The sequence below is a fragment of the Ipomoea triloba genome, chromosome 4 (assembly GCF_003576645.1).
Source record: "Ipomoea triloba cultivar NCNSP0323 chromosome 4, ASM357664v1".
NCBI lineage: Eukaryota > Viridiplantae > Streptophyta > Magnoliopsida > Solanales > Convolvulaceae > Ipomoea > Ipomoea triloba.
Window position 1 is genome coordinate 20,795,808 of NC_044919.1, and position 21,351 is coordinate 20,817,158.

At 37.5% G+C, this 21,351-nt stretch overlaps 1 protein-coding gene and 1 long non-coding RNA gene across 6 annotated transcripts; one reads left to right on the plus strand and one right to left on the minus strand.

The window, feature by feature from the left end:
• Nucleotides 1–1,110: 1,110 nt before the first annotated feature.
• On the minus strand, nucleotides 1,111–3,173 carry LOC116017797. 2 transcript variants are annotated; one of them, XR_004097967.1, is made up of 5 exons: nucleotides 3,034–3,173; nucleotides 2,885–2,938; nucleotides 2,650–2,758; nucleotides 1,531–1,580; nucleotides 1,111–1,195 (listed from the first exon to the last, which is right to left on the minus strand). It is a non-coding gene; the product is annotated as an uncharacterized LOC116017797 (long non-coding RNA). The 2 variants fall into 2 exon arrangements; XR_004097966.1 differs by having other exon boundaries at nucleotides 2,650–3,173.
• Nucleotides 3,174–9,147: 5,974 nt separating this feature from the next.
• LOC116015386 lies at nucleotides 9,148–15,153 on the plus strand. Of its 4 annotated transcripts, none has more exons than XM_031255433.1 (4): nucleotides 9,148–9,369; nucleotides 9,515–9,598; nucleotides 10,540–10,605; nucleotides 11,902–15,153. In XM_031255433.1, the coding sequence occupies exon 4, from the start codon at nucleotides 14,070–14,072 to the stop codon at nucleotides 14,997–14,999; it is 930 nt and encodes a 309-aa protein (XP_031111293.1). In that variant the 5' UTR covers nucleotides 9,148–9,369; nucleotides 9,515–9,598; nucleotides 10,540–10,605; nucleotides 11,902–14,069; the 3' UTR covers nucleotides 15,000–15,153. The 4 variants fall into 4 exon arrangements, with proteins under 4 accessions (XP_031111293.1, XP_031111294.1, XP_031111290.1 ...); XM_031255434.1 differs by having other exon boundaries at nucleotides 12,207–15,153; XM_031255430.1 differs by lacking the exon at nucleotides 9,515–9,598.
• The last annotated feature ends 6,198 nt before the right edge of the window (nucleotides 15,154–21,351 follow it).

Below are 21,351 nucleotides of genomic sequence, written 5' to 3' on the forward strand. Positions count from 1 at the left end.
CAATTTGACCCTTTTCCTATTTTTAAAATGAGTTATATACTATGGAGTATATCTCTTTTTTTTTGTTAACTCTATTTTTTTTCTTTCAATTGATATAATATGTGATTACGTATTGATTGACCCAAAAAAAATAGTTACATCCTTTCACACAGGATAGATCAACTCGTTCTTTAAGGCCGAACTGATTGATCTTCATGGCCTGCTGTTCTCGCTGTAAGTTGGTTGGACTTTCTCTTATGCTTGCAAACGATGCCTCGTTGTCTAATTGAGCTTTTAACATCCTTTCCTCAAATTCAACGTTTCGATACAGCGCACGAGGATGAGAGTCATGTTTTTTCTTCTTTTTAGAGCTTTTTCTGACTCGGCGAATGGCCTTTTTGAGAGAATTGAATTGAGTCTAGTAATCCTTTGCCATTTCTTTAATAGTAGAAAGAATAGAATTCAAGTCAAAAGATTGTAAAGGGTTAGGGGAACTTATCTCTTCATTAGCTCGTGTCCCTTGTGCACTATTGTCTTGGTTTGCACCTCGAGATGCTTCTAGGTTATCATCTCGGGCTAAACTCGGATGTGCTTGGACATTCACTTCAACAATGGCACTAGTACAAAACAGGGAATTCGCGTCTGTTGTTTGGAGCTATTGGCGTCTGTTTTACAACAGGTGCATATGAACAGGACACTGATAGTCATGACTTTAGGCGTCTGTTGTTTACAGTTGCTAATTCTTGACTATTGGCGTTTGTTCTTTGCTAACAACTGACGCCTGTTCATATAAGAATTGTTCTAAATTTTCGTAGTTTTAGGCATCTGTTCCTAAACAAGAAACAAACGCCTATTGCTTTTTGTAAAATTTTTTATTTAATTTTGTTCACCACTACTACAGTCAAATCAATCATCTACAATATTATCCTTCAAAACACTTATACTACGCAATCCACAATATTCATTAACACAATTTATATTCCACAATTCACAATATAACTCAAATTACATCACAATTTGAAATATAAATCCACACTACAATCCAAACTAAACTACAATAATCTAAACTAATACATATAATCCAACCATTAATATCTAAATACTCTATCACGACAGACACACTTATACACATTCATTATAAAAAAAAAATAATTGGCTCATGTTTCACGAATCTCATCAATTTCTTCTATGGAATATGTCATAGTGTCCGAAAAACCTACAAATGAATTAACAAGCAGAACTCCAATTTAAAAGCATCAAATTGAAAAAGAGAATCCATCCCACATAGCTGTTATTTATCAAGAACATGGGGTTTTTTTTTTTTTAATTCACTGTTATAAAAATAAAGAGTATTTGGGGGGGGGGGGGTTGGAGCTGTAACAACATTTATGAAGTATCATATTTAAAAGAAAAAAAAAGTGAAGAATATGCCAAAAGATGCAAGAAAGAAGAGACTCCCATCTATATATTGATTATCAACTCTGAATTAAGGACATAATTTCATAAGAAGATCGTAAAGAAAGCAAAGGAAAGAGGAGTAAAAACACCTACTCATTTTGAAAATTAGAATCATCCTGCCATCTCTGTTTATATGAAGAATTCTGCAAAGAGAAAAATGAAATGAACACTAGGTAACCTCAAAAGACAAACAACAGATTTTTCAAATAGCAGTTACTTGTGTGTGGAATAATGTTATCAAACTCCAAAAACTTTACATTTTTCTTCTTTTTAGGTATAGTAGCAATGAAAAAAAAACCAACCACATAAGAATTACAAGTAGCGTATTAGCTGAGAATATTTCGGCATTCTAATTCTCTGCAATTTGCTTAGAAATTGGCCTAAGAAGTTGTACATCATAGTCAAAAACAAAATATAAACGTTCAAATATGTGCTAAACTTCACAACACAGCCAAATAAAATCCTAAGGAAGATCTAAATAAATTTGCTTTTAGAATAAGTTTCTTAAATAAAATAGTTTCTCTTCTTCATTCTCTCCCAAGCCTATGTACCTGAATCCATATATATATATATATATAAACAAGTTGGGTAATTTAGTTCTTTTTGTGAATTAAAGAGGCAACACGAACCTCAGGTGCACTCATTTTAAAAGCACATTTCTTTTCAGGAGGTAGAGCTGCAAACTTTGGATGAATGGAATCTGCAGGACTTGGGAAAAAGATAAGTAATATGGTCTAGTAAATTGTTAAATTTGGGGATGATTTCATTAGGATTTTTCATTATTCAATCTTAATTTTAGTGAACCATTGTTTCGATATAGAGTTGTGATACACAGCAGCCAGCTACATGTTAAGCAGTTAGATTAATATTTTGACAGCACACATTGTTAAAAATAATGGAATACACAACAGCCACCTATGGCTAGTTTGCCATTTTCAATTCTTTGTTCTCTACTTTTTCTTCCATTATATTATATTCTATAGTCTCCGCTAGATAAAAATCCAATCGCTAGTTAAAAACTCATCTAAACAGGACTCGAGATACACTAAAGCTTTTATTCAGTGCTTATTCCTACATTAACCAACAAACAGTGGCACTTATGAGAAAATCAAATACTAAGATCAAACTCAAGTAAAAAATCATGGCAAGTAGAAACATAAAAAAACTGAAAATAATATATGGCATTTGTATTCATATAAGAAAGATGATTACCAAAGTTGACCTTAGCCTAATTAAACCCATATGCATGCAATTCTGAGAGTACTGTGTTTCACCCATCTTTCACAAGCTTGTTTTCCTGTCACTTTTCCTGGAATTTGTTCTAAAAAGAAATAACATCACTTATGTATGATCTCCTGTAGATGTTTAATGAGACTCAAAAGAGAATGGAGCTAAACCTAAAATCAGGAAGAAGCATATAACATAAAAAAGAGATAATCACTCTTACACCTAAAAGACACGAAAGTAATCAACAACAACAGCTATTTGTTCATTATTCAACCTGGTCATAAAATAGCAGCTAAGTTTAAACCTTCGAATTTGTAGAAAATTGCGACACAATGATTAAATTTACAGTTTCCCATGTCGCACCATTACCTTCTAGCTTTTAGATCACAAACGCAACAATTTCTTGATTTGTAGACGTTTCACCATCTTTTGTAATCTCTTCACCAGAATGTAAGTTGCCTGGGATATCAAATGCCATACTCAAACTGGATTTTAATCCTTTTTTTTTCTTTTGCAGATTTCATTTGATTAAGCATACAAAAAAAGTAAGAAAAACGAAAAAAAGATACTTGATTCTTGCTCGCGCAGTACGTCTGTAACACCCCGTATTTTCCTACCACTATTTTAAATATAAATATTTAAAATAAAGGCCTACTTTCTTATTATTAATTATGATAGTATAAATGTTATATATATAATTATTTTTCTATGGGCTAGAGATAAATTATTTATATAAATTACTATTTTAAGATCAAAGCACACTAGCCCAAAACCTATATGATATTTATTATAGGGCTATGGACCCAATGAATTACCCTAAGTATATCATAATTAATCTTGACCCAACTAATCTAGCCCAATGGCTTAACCTTGCTATAAATAGCCCAACCCATAAATAGTAACCCTACCCTATTTGGAAATTCCACGTAAATATATATAGTATATATATTTAGTTACAATTTCGCAGCCATTCCATCTGTTTCTCCATTCCTCTTCGTCTCTCTCTCGATCAAGAGCAACCAGCATACAATGGAGAGCTCCGGCTAGCTAAGTTGAGTGACGGTGGTCCCTTCTTCCCGTCGACGACAACCTCAAACACTGGTGACCTTGGTTCCCTCGTACGACGTCTTCAGGCAGCTACAATGGTTGGCAAGCAAAGCACGGCAACTAGCAACAGCGACGGACGTGGCTCGACAGTCTCCTTCCGGCGGCGAGAATCGTGCAGCAGCGACGTTCTTCGACGGCGGCGACGGGATCGTGGCCGGCGACCTCCATGGCAGCAACCGACGTACTCTGTTCTCCGGTGATCACCTTGCCTCGACGAAAGCCGCGACGGTTGTGACGGCAGTAGTCACGTGGCGTGAACGGTTCCCCGGAGGAGCTTGGTAGCAGTGGCTCTCCTTTCCTGGCATCTTTGGTGATGGAGTCTCGGCGGCGGCACCACCCCTCCTCCCTGCTCCTGGCGAGCGACGGGCAGCAATGGCGGCAAGACCCTCTCTGATGTGGAGGCGGCGTTTAATGGTAGCGGAAGAGCTTGGCGGTGCACCCTCCTCCGTTCCGCGTTAGTGGTAGTACCTCCATAGTCCACTTCGGCGTTCGTCGTTCCTAGCAGAGTAGAGCACCCGAATGTCCGTCTTCTTCGGCTTGTGGCGTCACCGACGGTGCGTAGCTGTGATGGTGGTTGACGGTGGACGGGTGTCGAACCAGCAGAAACGTCGGCACGCTTTCTCTCCTTTCCGACGATGGTGGCCAGGAGTTGTGTGAAGGATAGTAGTCGGTGGTTGCGGAACATAGCAAAAGGAGATGAACTGGTCTGGTGGTATGGTGTTTGGGTGGTGAGCTGGAGGGCGAGGGTTTAAATCCAGTATTAGCAAACGGATTAAGGTTCATAAGTTATGACTTGCTTGAGATGAGCTTAGAGTTGGCTTGGTTTGAAGTGTGCTACAAGAGGTAACCGTCATGTCCACTAAAACCTATTTTACACTCTTGATCTATGAATATTATTTGGTGTATTGGAATCCTGTGGAAATCTTTGCTGCTTAGCATATTCTTTGTTGGTCTGTGAGTTATTTTGATGGATTTATGAACTTGTGTTCTTGATCCTTTGCATCTTGATGTTTATGGACATTTGTTGGTACGGATTCCATGTTTATTTGGCTTCTGGGAGATGTAATCTGGACAATCTGATCATATTTTTGTATTCTGGAATGAATATTGCGTATTCTGTCTGTTCTGGTCTGGGCATGGTTTGGAGTTGCTCTTGCGGTAAGGTTAGGCGGTATAATGTGTCCCGCCTAAGTGGTCCGCAAGAACAACGGGGGAATGGAGTGGCGAAAGGAGGCGTACCGCTGGGCGGCCCCGTCCCTTCTTGCAGAAGAGGATGGCGGACCGGCGTGCTCCGCTGGAGAGTTCCGTCTGTTGGGGCAGGGAATGTGGCGGTGCAGAGTGTTCCGCCAAGGTGTACCGCTAGTGTATTCTTGGTTCTGTTTCCAGTGAGTTGTTTTGTGATCTGTTGTCTGGTTGTTTCACCTTTGGTTCTGGATTTTGTTGGGGTATTTTGTTGAGTATTTTACCATGATTCTGGAGTATTTATTCATATCTCTTGGTCCATTATGTGAGTCTATTGGTTGGTTGAATCCTTGATTATATTCTCCGAGAGTTGGTTGTGTTCATAATCTGAGATGAACACTGTGAGTGGTTTGTTCTTGGGTTGAGTCTAAGATTAGATAGGGAGTGGTGGATCTTTGAGTATCTTTTGGGTTGTTGAGGGTGAACTAACTGTGGGCATCATTTGTCTCTGTGGAACTAACGGTAGACCACATAGGGTAGCCACGAGCCTCAATCCCCGCCTTTCCTTTTCTTTTACAAAACCATTTTCAACCTTCCAACTTCCTTACAAAATGAATCCTACCCTTAGCCATTCCCGTAACTCTTCCTATTCAACTTCCTAAATGCCAACACATATTCGTTCCAATTTGTCATCCTAGAGAGACACGACACTCGGGGAGTCTTGACTCTTCGTTTTACCACATTCCATACCACCTACATCCACCTCACCCTAGACAAACAATCCTGTCAAAATGGCGCCGTTGCCGGGGATGGCAAACGGTTCTTGAATTGTGTTGACATTTTTGAAGTAGATTTGAAAGAGTTCTTGAATTGCTTTCTTTCTTTTTTTTTTGTTTGTTTTATTTTCTTAATTTTGTTTATTTGATTGAGAAAGTGAGCATACTATCTTTGAATATCTTGCTACTCACTTGCAACTACTTCTAGTTGCAAATTATTTGTTGTTTGTTAAGCTTTTGCACATGAAATTTTCTTTATCAAATCAATTGAAGCTTACAAATGAGTGCTTACACCTATCCCCATGGTTACCCATACCATGGAAGACCATATACAACAAATATTCCACCCCAAACCTATGAACCTTACCCATATTATTATCCAAGTCCTTATACCCACCACCACAATATATCTACTCTCCTTACCCGAATACTTTCCCTTATCCGAACTACATACAATACCCTTATGATACCCCCTCTATGCTTACCTATGAAAGAATTGAGAAACCTACATACCAAAATGGAGAGGAATCCCTTAGTTTTATAGCTAAGAGTATTAACAACCGACTTATTCAAGTCATGAAGGAGATTAATCCTAGTTGTGAACCGGCATTAAAGGCCACAATTTCTTCAATTGTTAAACCTCCATTTCATTATAACCTTCCATCAAATTATAATCCTGAGAGAAATTGGTATTCTCATTCTTACACTAATCCTAGCTATTCACCCCCACCACAACAAAACGATAGATATTTCTATGAAACACCACCTTTTGCTCAAAATTTTACCCAACCTATACCATCTTATGAGTACCTTCTGTGAACAAGAAAATATGAAAAGTATATATATTTGAATTTCAAAAGGTGCGCGGGTACAAAATCTCTATTAAGGAAATCCTCTGATTCTTCACTTGGTTGACTTGACTTGAAACTTTGACTGAAGGGCCTCCGGAACGCGGCTTTGTGCTTCAATGAAGGGCTTTGTTGCTTGATCTTCGTTGAAGGGCGTCCGGACTCAAATTGGCTTGATCTTCAGTCCACTTGATTTAGCTTGCTTGAACACTTGAATATTTGATCTTCAATCAACTTTAGATTGCTTGATTGTCAATCTACTTAGCTTGATTTCTTGGATATTTGATCTTCAATCTTCTTTCGCTTGCTTGATTTCTTCAATTCACTTAGCTTGATTTCTTGGATATTTGATCTTTAATCTTCTTTAGCTTGCTTGATCGTCAATCCACGTAGCTTGATTTGATTTCTTCAATCCCGCTTAGCTTGGCTTGATTTCTCCAATCCAGAGTTTCTCCAGGTTCTTCAATTCCTCAAGTGTGTGATCTTTGGAATGAATGAAGGGCTCTATTTATAGGGGTGAGAATGTGACTCTTTCGATGGGCTTCAAACTCTTCAATATTATCCTTATATTATCAATTAATATTTAGGATAATATAAGTATTTATCTAGAATGTATCTAGCCACCATTGCTTCCAAATTCATAATCTTATCACATATTCAAATTAAATAATTAATTTAAATATATAAATATCTTATCACATACTTAAATTAAATAATTAATTTAAATATATAAATATTTTCTGACGGGCCAATTATGGATCAGTCCATCTTTATAATTTGAGTCCATCGGCCATTAATTATATTCAATTTGGGCAATTGAGCCAATTTAATTAGTCCAAATAAATCAATAATCAACCCAATTATATCAGAATGAAACCCAAAACATATGAATAAGCCCATTTGTTGGCTTCAAATTTTCCGTGTCTACAAATTGCCCCCTCGAGACTTGCCGGGACATGCTGCTTGATGTGCTTGGAGCGAGTAAGTCTCGAAATTAACTTGTAAATTTGTCACTTGCTTGGATTAACCTTTATCTAAAATTTCACTTTATCTATCCACGAACAAAGAATTTCAAGTTTTGATTACCAACATCATTTAGGCTTCAAATAACCAATTTTGAATATGATTAATCCTACCATAACTCTTTATGGCAATTTAAGATTAATCGAACAAGAATTCCATTTGAACTGTGAATCCTGAACGTCCGAATCCCATCAAAACTTGATTCCCAAACAAACTCTAAATATCAAATAACTCTGAATTCCAATCAAACCTTGAATTCAAATCCAAATCAAAATTTGAATCCTAATTCAACTCATGTTATGCTGTCAAGAAACACCTATAAATAAGGCATCCGATTATCACAAATTATCAGCGGTGGATCAAAGAAGGATTGAGCACAAAAGAAACCAAGAACCACCTCCAAGATTGGCTTTGGTATAAGGTAATTTACTTATTTTTTCCTTTAAATTTTCCCTTTTGCCTCTACTCTAGACTGCTCCTCATACGATGCTGTGAACCGTCTCTGCACTACCGGAGGCTCGCTTCTTGCTTTGCACGGCTCGCCGGCAGAGATGATAGGGCAAACGAAAATTTGCACGGGACCTAAGCGCATAAATCCTTGCTCAACGAGCCTAAGGAAAATTTGCCAAGGAACCCAGGCGCATGAATTCTTGCCCTCGTGATTCCCTTCTGCTTCCGTCCGGAATTTGCGGCTTTTTTCCTTGTCGGTGGAAATATCGACGTTATTCTTAACCAGTGTTGTCCTTGAGTTTAAAATGTAAATCTTTCATTATTTTCCATTGTGAGATCATGCCCCTTTAAATCAAAAATGTTTTACTTAAATGTTTTTCTCTACTTATTCCCATTTCGGTTTGACTTCCTATTCTCAAATGGTTTTAGCTTCGAGGACGAAGCTTCTTTCAAGGTGGGTGGATTGTAACACCTCGATATTTTAAATAATTCTTATTTCAATAAAATATTCTTGAGAATAAACTTTATCTATTTAATTAATTATTTATTTTCTTTCAATCCTAAATATTTTAACTCGAATACTTTCAAAAACAAATTATTCTTGCTTCAAAGTTCAAATAAATTATTTTATACCTCATAATATTATTACCCAAAATCATTATTCTAAACTCCTATTTTATTAAGCTTTTACAATGAAATTATATATGTAATTTAACTTCCTACATTAAATTTTTGTCGAGGATAATTAAATATTTTAAACTCTTTATTATAAATGATTTGGTAAGAAATATTTATATATTTATTTATGGTTTTAAAAGTTCTATTCAAAGGATAAATTTATTTATCAAAATTTTGTCTTAAAAGTCTATCTGAGACGAACCTGTGATCCTTATATTATTGTTGTGAGCCTAAGTTTGAACTCAAAACTATTCATGACCCAATCTACTAGCCCAAATTATTTAATCTCCTAAGCCTAATTAGTTTTTTTAGCCCAATTTACTCAAGCCCAAGACAAAATTTAACCTAGGTATATATATATGAATTTGTACATTGTTTCCTTCTTGAATGTTCATTACCAAAGCCTAAACTAGCAGCCCTAGTCTCCCTTCTCGCTTCTCCCTATCGCGTCTCTCTCTCCCTTTGCGTTTTATTGGCCGGCGAACCACCATGAACTCCGGCGGCGAACAGAGGGACGGAGCGGCAGACCGGAGACCGTGGCTCCTGTCTTTCCGGCGAGAGCAGAGTCAAGGAATTGCGTGAGTGGTTACCATTAAAGGGAAGAAGCAATTCTGTAGAAAAGATTGAATTTTGAAAATTAGGTAATTGTTTAGAGCTTCGCTGTTTTAGTTATTAAGCTTTAATTCTTGGATTATCTTTCTAAGTATTTTGTGATTAAAATTTATTTATTTATTCTTTAAATTCTTAATGGCTTTGAGACAATGGTGTCAAATATATGTATGCTAGTTTGAACAACTATTGATGATTATGAAGAAGATGGATTACAGTGGCAAGTAGCATATTAAGGATGAACTAATAATGGATTAAGAGGTAATGACCTTGCTTATGGTTTAATTATTGTGAATTAGTGTTAATGATGATTAGGATTTGTGAGTATTAGTAATTATGGATTATGATTTAATAATTAATGATGGATTAACAGTGGAGTTAAGGAAGTAATCAAGCTCTAGTTATAGTGATTAAGTGCTAATGATAGTTATTAAGGTTTAATGGTTGGTTTAATAGATTAAAGGGGGATTATGATTTAATAATGAAGATTAGTGATGCGAATATGATGATTTAATGGTGTTGATGATGGTGGAAGTTGTTGAAGAATATCATGACTAAAGAATAACTATCTATTATTAGTTAATGATGGATTACAAGATTAGTAGTTACTAATGAGTATAGTTAATGTTTAAGAGTGATTAAGGTTAATTGTTGGATTATGGGTGACTAAATATTGATTTCGGATTGTGACGGATTATTATGAGGTGGTTGTTGATGATGCTTGAATATTATACATGGGTCATGAACTAATGAGGAATGGATTATGATTTAATGGAACTTGATTATGAATTGAAAAATATTAAAAGATGATTACTAGCTAATGAGGGTGATTAGTTAAATAATGGTTACTTGATAATAGTTATGGACTAATGATAAAGCTTAATAGTGATTAAAGGTCATTTATGGATTTATTATTAATGATGAAGGTTATGGACTATGGATAGAATTAATGACTTAAATAAAATTTATTAAAGTTAGTAATGATTTTTGGATAGTTATGGGTTATTATTGGAGGTACGAGGATTATTATTGACGGTGGAGAAAGGTGTTGGAATTCTTGTTAATAAAAGATGAAGAAGATTGGACTAATGGAGTATTGATGGGTTAAGATAATTGTTATGAGACTACTATGATGGAATGGGTTCGCCTGGCTATTAATATTAGTAGTAATAGTTAATGAATAAAGATTGGTTGGTTCGCAGGTTTCCTATTGAAGTGGTTAGCTTGAGAGTTGAGCCTAAGATCGGTTGTTAGAGCTTGAGCTTGAGGTAAGTTTCTATGTCCGTCAAAACTACTTTGCCTTATCTTGTTTGTTCTAATCTATGAAGTTTATGTATATGTGTATCTAAATGTTGTTTGTGTTTGGTGTTATTAATGCCTCAAACCTTGGATACATGTGTGTATATACATTATTATTATTATTATATATGCCTGAGATGGGCCATTATTATTATTAAGCCTGAGATAGGCCATTATTATTATTATATATGCCTGAGATGAGCCATTATTATTATTAAGCCTGAGATGGGCCATTACTATTATTAAGCCTGAGATGGGCCATTACTATTATTAAGCCTGAGATGGGCCATTATTATTATATATGCCTGAGATGGGCCATTACTAATATTAAGCCTGAGATGGGCCATTATTATTAATATATATGCCTGAGATGGGCCATTATTATTATTATATATGCCTGAGATGGGCTATTATTATTATTAAGCCTGAGATGGGCCATTACTATCATTAAGCCTGAGATGGACTATTATTATTACGGCAAATTATTGTGTGGACCATGGTCCACACAGCTATGTGGACCATAATCAAATGTACATTTTTAATGTACCAAATGTACATTATTTTTGTACTGAATGTACATTATTTTTATGCTATAAATATAATGTACATTCAGTACACAAATAATGTACATCCTCTGAATATAATGTACATTATTTTTATACTGAATGTACATTATTTTTATATTGAATGTGCATTATTTAATAGTATGGTCCACACAGCTGTGTGGACCATGGTCCACACAATAATGATTGTATTATTACTAAGCTTGAGATGAGCTACTATTATCATATAAACTTTAAATGAGTTACTATTGTTATATAAGCTTGTTGATGAGACTTTTGTTATGCTTTGTTTTCTTCTTGTGTCTATACTTATGTATATATTGAGTTATTGAAGTTATCATATGCTTGAGAATTGTTCTTGTGGAGTTATGCCTTTTACTAGAGTCGAATTTGTTTACCATACGAAATAAATGATTGTATGAGGAGAAGTTTGCTCTTAAATGAAGTTCTTGCATTAGTTTAATGTTGGCTTATGTATATTGCACTTTGATTTGACACTTCACAAGTGTTCTACTCTCTACAAACGATTTACTCCTTTCCTATATTTATATTCCAAGTCTCATAGTATTCGTTTTAAAACTATCTTTTAAAAGTATATTATTTCCAGACTAAATGTAAATATTTTACGGGGCAAAATGAACCTTACTTAGCATTTTATGCTAATTTTGTTTGTTTGTGTTTTCCAAACCTTAATGTTTTCAGGATTTGATAAAAGTGACTCGTTTTGAGAGCGCGATGTAGAGCTAGGTGCCATTGGAGTTGTCTCTTGGTTTAAACGGATTAGTTTAGAATCCAAATTGTTGTATCATAGTTGATTTTAATCTAGATAGAAAATTGTTGTAATATGGATTGTGGTTAGAAAGCTTTGTAGCATGTGCGTTTGGGTTTAGTTGGTTGCCCAAGCGTGGCATAACATCCCATTTGTTTAGAGTTTGAATTCGCTTCCGCATTTATTTTCAATATGGTTAGTAAGGAGGATTGATTATTTATGTTTAATCCTGTATTAGAAATTTGGGGGTGTTACAGAGAGTGAGGACGAGGATCACATTGAAATAGTGTGGGAAGATGAAAAACCCACACAAGGTAAGACTCTCACTCCAACTCTTATCGAAAGTTCTTATAACGGTTGTGAGGATGATTCCTTTATACTTCATGATAATTTTGATAAATGTTATAAAGTTCCTTTTTGCTCATGGGAGTATGATTCCTTGCAATTATGTGATGATAATTAGGGGAGTGAGGATGATGAAAAATCTTTTTATTCTTGTGAAAGCGAGTTCTATGATTATGATGACCCTACTGGGGAGGATAGAGAATTATTAGGGATCATAGAAGTAAAAAGGGAACAAGGGGAAAGGATTGTCACCATTGACAATCCAAAAGAACAAGAGTGGAAAGAGAACGCTTTAGATGCGATAGACGGTGGAGAAAGTGTTCATTGGGAGACCTTTAAGGACAAATTTTTAGGGGATGGAACATGTGATGAGAAGGGAGAAGAAGGGCACACTACCCTTAAACATCTTAGGATAGTGCCCTGTGCTTATTTATTAATAAACTATGTTTTCCCCTTCCTTGCTTTTGAATTCAAGGATATTCCCCACCTCCGGGCATACCTTGAAGCCAAGGTTCATGGGACGCTTGGTCGGGTCCCTAAATCGGTGTGCCTCGAAGGATAGGACATACCACGTCTGGCCGGAGACATTAAACCATGGCGCATTTGGGAGGCAGTCCCAATGTTATCTTATATTTCATTAAGTTTTTTCTTATTATTGATAGTATACTCTTCTTTTTTCGTTGTTTCAATAATGTTTCTATAATCTCGGTTGAGCTAACAAGTACAGATCATCCATCCGAGAGTCATTAATTGCCCACAATCGATCAACAAACACCGTCATTTCACAAAAGAAGGGAGAAAGATCAAGGTAAAAATTTTGCACATCACGTCTTCCACGCCTGCCACCACGCGTGTGAGCAGGCGTGGAACAAATCCAGTAAGCTGCCATGCCTGCCACCACGCGTGTGAGCAGGCGTGGGAACAAACCAGTGAGCTGCCACGCCCACCACCACGCGTGGTGACGTGCGTGGACGGGCACCAGATTTTTCGTGGAAATTTCGCGCGAAGTAGTTTAAAACCCTTCCCCACCCCATTTCTTCACCACCACGAGCTAATATCACTCTCAAGCTGAAAACACACAACTCCAAAGCATTTCCTTCCAAGTTTTTTCAACTTCTCTTGATCTTCCTAAGTCATTTCTAAGGTAAGAACATATCTTCTTTTGCTATTACTTGCTTGTATAAAGAGCTTATTCTCCTTGAAGCATATATCCATGGGTTTTTCTTGTTTAAATTTTTCTTGAGATATATTGCTAGGAAATGACTTATTAGACTTGTAATAGGCCTACATTGCTTTTATTTAGTAGAAATTCCATGTTTTACCATATCTTTGTGACTAGATCTTAAAATTCTATGATTTGGGCATTTTCTTGTCATGATGAGATCCATGATGATATAGTGGCATGGTTGGTAAAGTTTGCAACTTTCCTACTCATTAGGTACCACATTGTTATATCCAACATGTTATTTGGTCCAATTTGAACTTTTATATTTTCTCCATTTTTCAACCTCATGCTAGTCTTGAGGAAGAAGATGAAGTTGACCATTTTGTTGACTTTTTGAGTATGGATTGATTATAGAGTGTAATGAGCTGATCATTGTATGAGTATGATAAAATTGTTGATAAAATGCTAAGAAGATGTTACATGCAATGAGATTATTTGGTCTTTTCTTTATGTGCAATATTGTTCGAGCTTATATTAAAAGTGGAGAATATTTTCCTTGTATGGTGTTTCGCTTGACTATGCTATAGGAAAATGTCTTCCCCAACTTCATTTGCGCAACAAGTGGCTCAAAGAATCCATAAAGGAAAAGCACCTGAGGATGAAAGCAGCAGGAAGAACACGAGAACTGAATACATTGAGGTGCCAACTGGGAATCAAATTCTGTTAATGACGCCGGCTATGCTGAGTCGGTATAAGCAATTGCTGAACTTCCCAATAGTGCAATGGAAGTACGTTGACTTGACTGTTCTAGAAGAATTTGAATGCAAGTACGGGCTTGAAAGATTGATCCAAGAGCCCTATTGGAATCATTTGTTGAGTTTGAGACAAGATACCTTCATTCCTCTGGTCCACGAGTTTATTGCAAGTTTACATGTCGAAGGAGTGACCGGAGACCTCTATAGCCCGACAATCAAGTTCCGGCTCTTTAACCAAGATCACCACATTTCGGCTAATAACTTGGGAGTTCTCTTGGGATTCTATGAAGAAGGCGACCAGTCGAAGCACTGGTATAGGAGGCTAAAACATGATTTCGGAGATAGAGACACCCCAAGGAAATATTGGGCGATGATTGCAAAGCCGGGCATTGATTGGGTTGGGTCCAGAGTGAGAGTCTTTCACATCGTGAGGGAAGACTTGAGAGTTTTATGGAAGGTAATCGCGCATTCTTGGGAAGGAAGACCGGAGGCTTATGATCGAGTCTCCAAGACAGAGTTGTTTATGTTGTGGAGTATGGATACGGGTAGCTCCGTAAATATGAGCTTGATATGCAAGAATTGGCTCATTGCCCAGCAGCAGGAGTCAACAAGGGCAATCTTTATAGGCCCTTTGGTAACCCGACTGTGCGTTGCTTTGGGTCACCAAATGAAGATGCATTGGTTTGAGCATAGATTGCAGGGGGCACACATCGTTCCCTTATTAGGACGTCGCAAGGCTAAATCTAAGACATCTAGCGTGAACTAGGGAGGATGACAAGATGGCGAGTGATCATTCCGACACGCCAATGACATCTCCAGGATTCTCACCTTCACCGATGTGATTTCTTTCCCCATCTCCCCCTACAATCATTATTGTGTGGACCATGGTCCACATAGCTGTGTGGACCATACTATCAAATAATGCACATTCAATATAAAAATAATGTACATTCAGTATAAAAATAATGTACACTATATTTAGGGGATGTACATTATTTGTGTACTGAATGTACATTATTTTTGTAGTATAAATATAATGTACATTCAGTACAAAAATAATGTACATTTAGTACATTAAAAATGTACATTTTATTATGGTCCACACAGCTGTGTGGACCATGGTCCACACAATAATTTGTCCTCCCCCTGAGATGTATTCACCTCTGGACTCATCGATGTATTCTCCACCACCTCGCGAGACTGCACCGCCCGTACCTCCACCACAAGTTGATGAACAAACTTCCCAGTCTGCAAGCTTTAACATTCCAAGCTGGTTCATCCCAGTCACAGATTGGAGATCTCTCCAGAACTTCCAATATCAGTTGCACTTAGAACAAATGCAGAAGCTGGAGGAAATTGCAAGAGAAATCAAGACCAACAAGAAGATGTGAAGAGAGTGGGGCGCACAAGAAAGAAAAATGATGATGAATTTGTGCTTGATGTTTCAAAACTATGATTGTGGACAATCCTTTTATTTTTGTTTTTGTTTTTGTTTTTGATCATATTCCTATTTATATTTTGTTTTGCACGTTTCGTCTAGCCAAAGACGTTAAACGTGGAGCTCGTGGGAGGCAACCCACGCATAAGAAGAAGAAGAGACCACTCCACCTTCATCCAGAGAACCAATTTTTGAAAGGTAGAATCTAAATTCTTCATTCATTTCTTTATCTTTATTCTAACCCAATTTTGAAGGGCAAGAAAGGATTGTACATGCTTTTAATGGGGATGCGCTTTGTGAGTATTTCTTTTATCCACTTTGCAAAATAGATGCCCTGTTTGACTTATGATAGCTATACATTGTTTTGATTCACGTATGATGAGCTGCATGACATTGTTATGTCGGATGTGATTTCATTAAAATTTGAATTGTTCTAGCCCGAAACACTTTTAAGTGTGGAAAAGGAGCTTTTGTAGATACCCTTTAAACCCTATTCCTTTTTCCACCGATCCTCATGGCAACATCGAGGACGATGTTCACTTTTAAGTGTGGAAAGGATATATGTTTCTTGAAATAGTTGATTGACTGAGTGATAAGGTATAGGAACTAGAGGGCGTGTTATTACCAATACTATCTATAGGAGGGCTCCTAACCTTGTGCCAAATACGAATGTTTTAAATATGCTTTGGAAGTTACACTTTACACCAATTTGCAAAACTTGACCCAAAATTGAAATTTTTTTGTGTGCTTGCATGTTCTTCACCTTGTATTTTGTTCGGACCTTAGTCAAGGATCTCTCGAAGTGGGAGTGTGTACCCCCTGAGTTTTAGAAAGATAAAAATTGTGAAGCCCGGAAATTGAACTAATCTTAGCAGGACATGGGGCAAAAGGAGAGCCTTAGAGTGAGCTTTGAGTGAAAAAAAATCCCTACTCCCTAGAAAAAGGCATGAGGGGTTGATATGGTGAAGAGTAAAAAGGCAAAGGCCACTCTTAGAGATAAAACCAGAGGTGAGCCATCTTGCCAGGATACGGGGTAACCATTGCACCATCTTCGAAAAAGCATGGGGCTCCATGTGAAGTCGGTTATCCCAAAGAGATCCTGGAAGATGAGAAGAATTGAGAGGAGGAGAGCCGCCTCGCTAGGATTCAGGCACCCATTGCACTGTCTTCGAAAAAGCATGGGGCTCCATGTGAAATCGGGTCGCCCGATGACGTTATCCTAGGATGTGAGAAAATAGAGTGATCGCCCAAGCCATGGCGATGAGCGGTCCATGTCCCTGCCCTCACTTATTTTTACGAAAAGGGGCTTTGGCGTTTTGGTTGGAAATTGGCTAGGGGGTGCACATCGTTCCCACTAGTCGGATCGGCTGGAGGCCCCTAGAAAATGCAAGGTGAAACCCTTTTGTTATTTGCATGCTTGAAAGGTGTGAATAAAACTTTTTATGTTATATCCATCTCTTGAGACCTTCACTTCCTTAGCATATTTCTTACATTTGGTCGGCATGAGTTTAGTAGTCTTGGTAGATAGTGTAGGGGATTTCACTCACTTCATTCTAAATGCCCGCACACCACTTGATTGATCAACCGATGAGAGTGCATACTATTCTTGGTGCTTATATGATTAGAGTTTAGAAAAGTATGTTTAAGTGTGGAAACTTTGATAAGCACCAAGAATAGTACATAAAAAGGGTCTAAAATTGGATAAGATATAAAGTTCTACCACCCGATTATAACAATTTCATGCATTTTAAGCTCGGATGTGATCAAAATCTTCTAACATTGATTTTAGGAAAAGTTTTGAAGTATTTTACAGTTCGGAAAGGCATTTGAAGCAAAACAAAGCAAAAGGCAAACGAAGCCGCAAAGCAGAATCTTCCCACGTAGCCCAACACGCGTGTGGAGGGGCGTGGAACATTTCCAGTAGCCTTCCACGCCCTCCACCACGTGTGGTGGCATGCGTGGTCGGGCCACAAAGGGCCACTTCGGGAGTTTTGTCTTTTTGTCACCTATATAAACCCCTTTTTCCCAAAACCTAAGGGAGGCAGCCATAGAATAGATTAGATCTGAAATTTCTTAGGGTTTTCTCCCCTCTTGGGGGAAAATTCCTTCCCTTTTAGATTAGATTCAAGAGCAAGATAGAGGATTGAAATTTTCAAGAACAAGATGTAAAGGATCCATTCTTATGGGTGGTAACTCTTCTCTTCAAAGTCTTAATTTAATGCTTGTTTTCTTTGAGATTTTCATTTCTTCTTCTTGTTTCTTTATTATGTTAGAGTAGATTAGAAAGGGGATTGGTGGCCCCGAAGCTAAACTATGTGGTTGATTTGATATGAAATTGTTTGTAGAAATGTGAGCTCTTTGAATGTTGGATGATAAACTTGTGTGGTTGATGTTCTTTAAGCTTTGTGCCTAAGTGTGACCACATTAGGTAGCAAACCCAGAGAAAGTGAGTGTGTGCGCGATAGCGGCCACTCACGAGTCCAACTCACCCACATCTCCGCCCTTAGTCCGAAAGGATGAGGTCTGAGAGGAGTGGTAGACAAGGTGTTCGATGAAATGCCCCAACCGAATGAGGATGTGGGAGTCCAAAGTGTGACGCCACTTGGTAAAGTGCCATAAACTCCCTAGTCAAATCCACGTCACTTGCTTACGAAACCATGAGACGGTAGACCACATAGGGTAGCCACGAGCCTCAATCCCCGCCTTTCCTTTTCTTTTACAAAACCATTTTCAACCTTCCAACTTCCTTACAAAATGAATCCTACCCTTAGCCATTCCCGTAACTCTTCCTATTCAACTTCCTAAATGCCAACATATATTCGTTCCAATTTGTCATCCTGGAGAGACGACACTCGGGGAGTCTTGACTCTTCGTTTTACCACATTCCATACCACCTACATCCACCTCACCCTAGACAAACAATCCTGTCATCTATCTAAAGAAAAATGGAGTTTTCCCCCAAGAGGGGAGAAAACCTAAAGGAACTTCAGATCTAAATCTATTTTCTAGCTGCTAGGTCTCCTCAACTTTCTGAAAAAGGGGTTTAAATAGGCAACACGAAGCCAAAAATCCCGAAATGGCCCTTGTGGCCAGACCACGCCAGCACCATGCATGGTTGGGGGTGTGGACAGCTACTGGAATTGATCCACGCCACCCACACGTGTGTTGGCTGCGTGGATGGTTCCTGCTTGATGGATTCCTTGCTTTTTGCTCTGTTTTGGCCTTGAATCCCTTTTCGATCTGTGGATATAACTTCAAAACTTCTTCTAAAGTTATGTTAGATGTTTTTGATCACATCTGAGTTAAAAATGCACGAAATTGTTATAAATGGGTGGCAAACTTCCTATTCTATCCTACTTTTGACCCTTAACTTATACTATTCTTGGTGCTTATCACCTCGAATGATCGTTCTTTGTCATTCGGCATTGATAAACTTCAAGAGGCAAATCCTTCCATGATTCAACCTTTGATAACCTCTTGGTTTTTGTCTGATGGTCTTCAAGTCTTCAGTTTTTAGTTTTCACGATTCGTCCTTGGTTCATAGACAATGAGAGCTATTAGCTAAAGAATGACGAGTTGATTCCCACAAATGCATGATTTGCTATTGTACTGAATAACGATTCGTCTATCGATTCGTTCTATGTGACGACTCGTCTTGACAGATGAAATTAGGGGTCTAAACTCCTAGCTTTGGTAATATCAAAATCTAAGTACAAAGGATTCCTAACATATACAAAGCTACAATTCTCATTGGGGCACTGGCCTCGAGAAATGTAGACATGCCACAAGTTGCCTGTCCAAATGAACAATGCAAGCCCACAACCCACTATTGTATGCTAGAGTTAACACCGCTAAGAATCAAACACTGTCCTAGGGGTTTATAAGGAAAGCTTTGGACCAACCAACTAGAAGGGATTTCGTGTTTTTTTGTCTTGTCCATTGCAGACCGTGCTCCCTCCTTTTATACTATCATACGCTTCACATGTACTGTCTGCGTGTACCCCATCCATGCAAGTCAGTCTTCACCAACCATGTGTCCGACGACGCTCAACACCCCCACTGCCTAACACACACACAACTGCACGCCACAACCACCCGCGCACCAAGCCACTCAACCAGGACACGACAGGGCGCACCCGCGGCGCCCAGAACACGCCCGGGCCGCTAGTACTCGCCGTGAGCTGCCGCATCCACGTTCACTATCACCAGGTCAATGGCGGGCAATGCTATGAACGCGGGCTCCCCGCCAAGCAAACATGGCATGCCAGGGAGTCTCACTTGCCGGGAGCCATAGCACCACCCGGCGCCCCCTCACCGACGGATGCCGGCGATTACCCCCTTCTAGACCTCCTCCGCAAGTCACCCAAAACCCGTTAGTGGGCCGAAGCCCAATCCCAATATCCCCATCATATACCCTATCAACATATTAACTTTTCCATTCAATCAAGGTAAATACTATTCAATAAAGCATATAAAAAAATAAAAATAAAATAAAATAACAAATAACACTAATTATTCTGTGGACCCGTGTCCACTTTGCAAGGTAAACTTTGCTCCAAAATACACAATTTACATACTGAATGTTCACAATTTATATACTGAATATTCACAACTAAATGTTCACACTTTACATAATAAATTTTGATAATTTGAATTATGAACATTCAGTATGTAAATTGTGACGGCTAAAGATGGACCTGGGTCCATGGTATAACTCTCGCTACTCTTCTAACCAAGGCATTAAACTCGAAATAGTAAGACATAGACTAAGAAAGTATATACTTTTTGATGAAGCAAGTAATGAGGAGGCCCATGACACAAATTAAAACAATTCAAGCCTTTTCCTATCAAAGAGTTCTAAAGATGAAGACTTGTATAGTAACTAAATATATAAAACAAAAGATTACATTTATAAATAAAACAAATGGCTTGGGCATCTTAACGTTTAAATTTATAGTAATGGTATGCATACACATACTATATTATTATAATTTACCGTGTTTATTTTATGTTATATGTTTTATATAGTGATCCTAAATAAATATGTTATGGATCACATTTGAATGTTTCACTTTTAATTTGTACCAACAAACAAAATTTACTTTAAAAATCTTCTATTTATTTTGTGTTTATAAGTTTAAGAATGTAACCGAGAGAACTGTCAAACCAATAAGAGTGATTAATCAATTGATTTACATTTTAAAAAAGTCAGTTTGATTAATTGCAACTGTATGGGTAAGGGACCAATGGGAACAGTATGATTAAAATAGTTAGATTATTCTAATCTATTTGTTCTCTTAAAATACACCCTTAAATAAAAAATACAACGCCTAATCATTCTAAAAAAAATTAAAAGCATAAAAGGTAAATTAGAAAAAGTAAAAAAAATTAGTGTTTAAATTATTAAATTAATTATTTTAAAATGATTTTAATAAGGTATGAGAAATAAAATGAAATGATGGAGGATTAAACAAAAATAAAGCTATGATTTAAGTTCTGCCGTTAAGAAATGTTGATGGAATATAATAGGGATATATTTAATTAATTTTTTGACTTTGAACACATCTTTTAATCATGACGTGGGACTGATCTGGGGGACATGAACACGTTGACTCAATAGCCTGAACTTAACACTGAAAATGGTTTGCCACTCTAGTCATTATCAACACTTTTTGAGGAT

Coding starts and splice junctions, on each gene's coding strand:
- LOC116015386 (XM_031255433.1), top strand. CDS start 14,070: ATGTCTTCCCCAACTTCATTTGCGCAACAAGTGGCTCAAAGAATCCAT.